This window comes from Phaethon lepturus, unplaced genomic scaffold (genome assembly GCF_000687285.1).
Source record: "Phaethon lepturus isolate BGI_N335 unplaced genomic scaffold, ASM68728v1 scaffold12611, whole genome shotgun sequence".
Lineage (NCBI taxonomy): Eukaryota > Metazoa > Chordata > Aves > Phaethontiformes > Phaethontidae > Phaethon > Phaethon lepturus.
In genome coordinates this window covers 82,378-88,377 of record NW_010517043.1, presented here as the reverse complement: position 1 = coordinate 88,377, position 6,000 = coordinate 82,378, and the positions used below count along the sequence as shown (strand labels likewise).

Sequence of the window (6,000 nt, the reverse complement as noted above, 5' to 3'; positions counted from 1 at the left end):
CTGCCCTACCTGTCTCTTCGGGAAGCAGCCTCACAGAAATTATTACGGATGCAGTGAGAAACTCTTATGTCCCAAGAGGAGGAATTCTGATTTAAGAACGCTATTTTGAAGTTCTTTTAAAGCTTATTGAACTTTATATTTCTACATCAGAAAGCATAGAATAGGATGAGCTGATTAAGAACAACAGTTCTCAGAATAAGACTTTCTAAAGAAACTGCTGGTACTTCATTCATTCACGTGACTGTTTCGAAACTGGGTGGTCAGGCTGACAGCATGAAATGTTTCTACCTAGGCTATCACTTTTTCCAGGTGAAGATGGAAGACTAACAGAGCTGTGCTGCTGCTGTTTCCACCACCAGGGTACAGGAATGGAAAGCAGTTTTTTCTTGAGGATTTGGTGAGGTGGTAGTAGCCCAGCCACCATCTGTGGTCATAGCAAAACAAAAAGTAAAGGAATTGCAAAAAAATTAAGTATGTCATTAAGTAAAAGGTACCTCTATTATTGAAAAATACTATATTAAATGCACATCATCAAGCTATCTTCATACAGAGGAAGGTTGGAAAGTGTAGTAAGAAGCCATTCTCTCTGTATTTGTAGTTTTATGAAGATGGCAATCAAAAAAATATTTGTATCAGAAGTGGAGACAGTTTCTAAAGGTAAGTATAAAGAGGTGGCACAAGCATATAGAGAAAGTGTTGGAAAGGCAAGAGGGGAGTAAAGTCAGTTACAACCAGCAAGGAACAGCGGAAGACAACAGGACAGGTTCTGTTAGAGGTCAGAGGAAGAAAGAGAAGCTGAAGGCATGCTGTGTAATTGGGAAATGAGAAGTAACAGAGGGCAATCTGAAGGATTCAACATTCTGCTTTGATCTCGGAAGAGAATTTGCACACTTCTTGCCAGCGTGGAAGTGCAGGTTAGAAGAGGGGAAAGTAGTAGTAGTAGTTAAAAGAAAATGAAAAATCTGTCAGTCTACTATACTGCATCTATATCTGTCTACCTAATATTCTACTCTAATAGAAGTCTGTCTATTCTGTCATTAGAAATTATTCTGTCTTGGAAAGGGGTGGAGCAAACCGCTAAATGATTGAATTGTAAGAATTGGGGCTGGCAGGGGGTGGGGTTTATGGCTGTTTAAGACTCAAAACAAGCAACAGAATATTTCGAGAGCAAATCAAGTGTAACCAAACTGATGTCCTTCACTGAAAGAATAACTGTCTTGGTGGAAAAAAAGCAGCAGATAAGCTAAATTTTGACAGTAATAGAGCTCTTGATACTGTCCAGCATAGGAATCTTTCTATATAAAGTTTTGAAAATAATTTTGGGGAATTTGCAAGCACCTGGCTTGATTTTATTCATTTTTTCTGTACTTTAAATAGTCTCAGCAAACTTGGGGAACAAATACAAAATGCATGATTACAAGTGGAAATCAAATACTAAAAGGGGCCTAAGTAGTGAATGGTACAGTAAAAAGGGCACTTGGGTATTATCCACAAGCCAACTGAGTCAGCATCAAGATATAAAAAGTGGAAATTCTTTTTGGGATGCATTAGGAGAAGACTCGTTACATAACCAGGAGAAGTGACGTTCTATAATACCTAGTGATGATGAGGACTCAGTTCACTTCATCCAGTTTTTCACACCACATGTGGAAACTCAAGAGGAAGGCAGCAAAACAGAGAAATCTAGAAAACATGGTCTATAAGGAAATATTTAAGGCATATGTGTTTGGCCTAAGAGAGGGAAGGCACATAGGTCTTAAAATGCTCTAGTATTTTTTCATATAACATAATAGAACAAAAGCAACCAGATGCATGACCCTTGTGTAGTAGAAAATCAATGAAGATAATGTAGTGTTACTTGTCATGAAAGTGCTATTTTTAGTAGTATCTCTGTAGAAATCTCAGTCAAATGCAGCAGGACTTTTTTCTTTTTTTCCTAAATGGGAAATTAAGCTTGTTGATGTAGTATTTTTACTTCGATTATAACTTTCATGAAAATGGAAGTAATTTTTTTCCAGGGCAACCCCTGTTAGTTGGGTAGTATCATCTTATATGATGCATATAAGCATGTTTTCTGTGATGACACAAAATACTGTATTGAGAGGGGCTGTTGTTTCTATGGAAACATGAAAACTAGGAGCAGCCGTATTTTGTAACCTCTTTGCAGTTATAATATGTATCTCTTGAAGTTAGTTCAGTGTGAAGACACCTCAAGTGGAAAAAATGTTATAGGATAATAAACTTCTAAATATGAAAGCTTAAAAGGATAAACAAACCCAACAGAGTGGGTTTCACAGATGGGAAGGCATTTGTCTGGTTGATGTGATGTACACAAGATTAACAATACTTCCACAATACCCATCTTTTTTGCATTGGGTAGGTGATGCAGATAAATAAAAAGATGATCATGGTAACTTATCCTTCAAGCCTTAAATGGCCTATCTACAGCAAGGAAATCCTTTGGATTTTTCTTTAGGGTAACTGTCTTAACTTATGTATATCTTCCTAATTTATTCTGTACAACCAGCTCAGGCCAGTTCACAGTTTCTGCTTGCTTACTTTTGCCTTTCCAAAAGCCCTGAACTCAGTGTATTAGCTACACCAGCACACCATCTCTGGAAGTTGGTTTTGTATTGGCTCTTTAATTTTCATTGGTGCTCAAGACTACATTTGAGACTTCACAGTTCCTTGCCTCTCTTTGGTTTTGAAATGCACAATTTGATTTCCTTAGAGCCTTATAAAATTCAATCTGTGCCACAGCATAGGCATTTCACAGAATTGACAATAGCCTGAACAAATACATACTGCTCGTGGGTACAACATGGGTATGTTTTGCTTTCTCCCCAAAGGTGGCATAACAGTTTGATAGGCTAGTAGTCATACCTGATATTGTATGCTTTGAACAACATTCTTAAATTCAGTGAAATTACTTTGTGCATCAGGTAAGTCTTTCAGAAAGCTATTACTCTAAAATCGCATTTCATTCTGGGAGCGACAGTAACTTTCACATAAAGTTTTAGACTTCAAGAATATGATGCAATTCTACTCTTAAGAAATAATACATAGTTTTTTTCTGAAATCCAGGCAGTAAGTCTTTTATCTAAAGTCTGGAGCAGTATTTGTTCGGTATCTCTTGTTGGCTGTCAGATGAAGAATTATGTGAAGAATGCAGTCAGCAGCTGCTGGTTTCAGTCTAAGCCAGGTTCCCAGTATTGCTTGTCCCTGAGATTACTGTCTGGAAACAAGAAAATGTTACTTGATTAAGTTCTTTTCCCTAAAAAAATAAATTACCCTTTCCTCTTGTAGCCCACTGTTATTAAGCATGTAGCTTAGATTTAAGTGGTTAAATGCAGAGGGAAACATTTCTTAGAGAAGGTTTGCATTTTTGCAGGGGTTTTGCGTTTGGGTGTTTGTTGTTGTTGTTCAGACGTTATAGGTCACACATAAAGATTTTTTCACTGAATTACCTGTTTTTCTTAGCAGGAAACATTACAACTACTTCAAGTTACTAACTTTTCTAATGTTGTTTGAAGATTGAAATTGTATCCCTTTAAAGTTGATGGCAAACCTTGCATGATATGATTGTTAAATTCGTGTAGCAACAACATGGAAAGACCTTCTAGAGATTGTTTGTCCTAGGATCTTAGGAAAATTGACCCAAAAAGCTAATGCTTGATTGAATAGGAGAGTCCTGGTGATACGTATGCAAAATTCCAGCCTCCTTCTCATCTAAACAGCACCTCCTATTTGTTTCCAGCGTAATAATTTGAGAGATCTAAGCAGAGCTTTTTGTCACATGAGATTGCTGGACTGTGCTGTAGTTCCGTTAAATACCTGAAGTGACTTTCTTGCAGCAGGTCAGGTACCTTGGTCCTGCAAGGATATGGATTGTATGTTTTGGGGTTTTGTAATAGGCTAATTAAAAATGCTGGAGCCCCATCTAGTGAATGAAAACTTAACATTTAGAGAAGCCATAAAATGTGGGTGGAAGGCAATCCCATTAGGGGGAAAACTTCACCCTTTTTGTAAAATAACTTACATTACTACATCAGTAATGGATTGGCAGAGAAAAATGTAAAAAGGAGTGGTCAAGCGGAGGTTTATTTGGGGAAGGTGGCTCTGTAAAGGTTAATCTTATTGTGCCTTAAAGGGACCGCTTATATTAAAATATTTAACTGTGTTAGAACCCAAGTATGAGCAGTCCCGTTGAAGGGAAATTACAGCCTGAAAAATCACTATGAGAACAGGACATGTTTAGCACATTTAGGTTAGATAAATTTGAGTAAATCCAAACACATTTGACCTTGTTCTGTTGCTTGTTTCCAGAAAAAATTCTTAATAAACAAAGACTGGAACTTGTGAGTTTGATTATGCAATTTAGGATTGTGAGTAAAATCCTGACTCCATGGCAAGTCAGCAAGACTGTTTTAATTAATTTCATTTGCATCAGCATTCACCCTTGGATTTTAGATTAATTTCCTCAGAGAGCTAGGATTTGCTGTCCCTGTGAACTTGAACTTCCCTGCAAAGATTTGGAAGGAAATCCTCTTAGAAAACCAGTATTGTAAGTGTAATGGGCAGGCCAGTAGTCTCCCTTCGCCACCAGACAAGAGGCAGTTGCCTTTGAGATTCTGCCAGAGCCCATTTTAAAATAAAATAAATACATAGCACTTTCTGAACTTCTTGAAAGGTGAAGAAATACTGGTTTTAGTGAATGTGCATTTTTTGGATGTATAAATGCTTCATTGCAAAAAATAGTGGTTTTCTTCTAAAAAAATCCCTTCATCAACTGTATGAGGTTCAATAAGGCCAAGTGCCGGGTCCTGCACTTTGGTCACAACAACCCCGTGCAACGCTACAGGCTTGGGGAGGAGTGGCTGGAGAGCAGCCCGGCGGAAAGGGACCTGGGGGTGCTGGTTGACAGCCGGCTGAACATGAGCCGGCAGTGTGCCCAGGTGGCCAAGAAGGCCAACAGCGTCCTGGCCTGTATCAGAACTAGTGTGGCCAGCAGGAGTAGGGAAGTGATTGTGCCCCTGTACTCGGCGCTGGTGAGGCCGCACCTTGAATCCTGTGTTCAGTTTTGGGCCCCTCACTACAAGAAGGACACTGAGGTGCTGGAGCGTGTCCAGAGAACGGCAACGAAGCTGGTGAGGGGTCTGGAGCACAAGTCTTATGGGGAGCGGCTGAGGGAACTGGGGTTGTTTAGTCTGGAGAAGAGGAGGCTGAGGGGAGACCTTATCGCTCTCTACAACTACCTGAAAGGGGGTTGTGGTGAGGTGGGGGTTGGTCTTTTCTCTGAAGTAACTAGTGATAGGATGAGAGGAAATGGCCTCAAGTTGCGCCAGGGGAGGATTAGACTGCATATTAGGAAAAAGCTGTTTACGGAGAGAGTGGTCAAGCATTGGAACAGGCTGCCCAGGGAGGTGGTGGAATCACCATCCCTGGAAGCGTTTAAAAAACATGTGGATGTGTTCCTTTGGGACATGGTTTAGCTGGGAATGATAGTGTTGGGTTGATGGTTGGACTTGATGATCGTAAAGGTCTTTTCCAACCTTAATGATTCTGTGAATTCATCTTGACTGCTTTAAGTCATTTTCTTTCAATGGTTTTGTACATATTCAAGAATAATAAAATTTTATAAAAGAAGAAAATCTGAAATATTAGTGTTATGTTAGGAAATACAATGCACCAGCATTTCTAGCAGTATAGAAAGCTACACCTATATAAAATTTAGGCTTCATTAGTGTTTTTGACAATTATGCACCTAAATTGGAATATGAGTATCAAATGGAAATCATAGATTTATTAATGAACATGTATACGTGAACATACATCCCAGGAACACTGCAGAGGTTGGTTTAGATCAAACACAAGCAAATGTCTGTATCTCATCACGGTCCCATAGACTGCTGCTAACCTGCTCTTTACCCGGCATTCACTATTTCATTCTCATAAGGGATTCTTAGGAGCTTCACACCCTCATTCCATCATTCTCAGCTA

At 39.1% G+C, this 6,000-nt stretch overlaps 1 protein-coding gene across 1 annotated transcript in view; it reads left to right on the top strand.

The window, feature by feature from the left end:
* Positions 1 to 608: 608 nt before the first annotated feature.
* The window catches only part of ZDHHC14 (zinc finger, DHHC-type containing 14), a 41,292-nt gene continuing 35,900 nt past the window's right edge, over positions 609 to 6,000 (top strand). The window contains exon 1 of the mRNA XM_010296263.1: positions 609 to 657. Within this exon, the coding sequence (XP_010294565.1) occupies positions 609 to 657 (49 nt within the window). The remainder of the gene's footprint in view (positions 658 to 6,000) is intronic.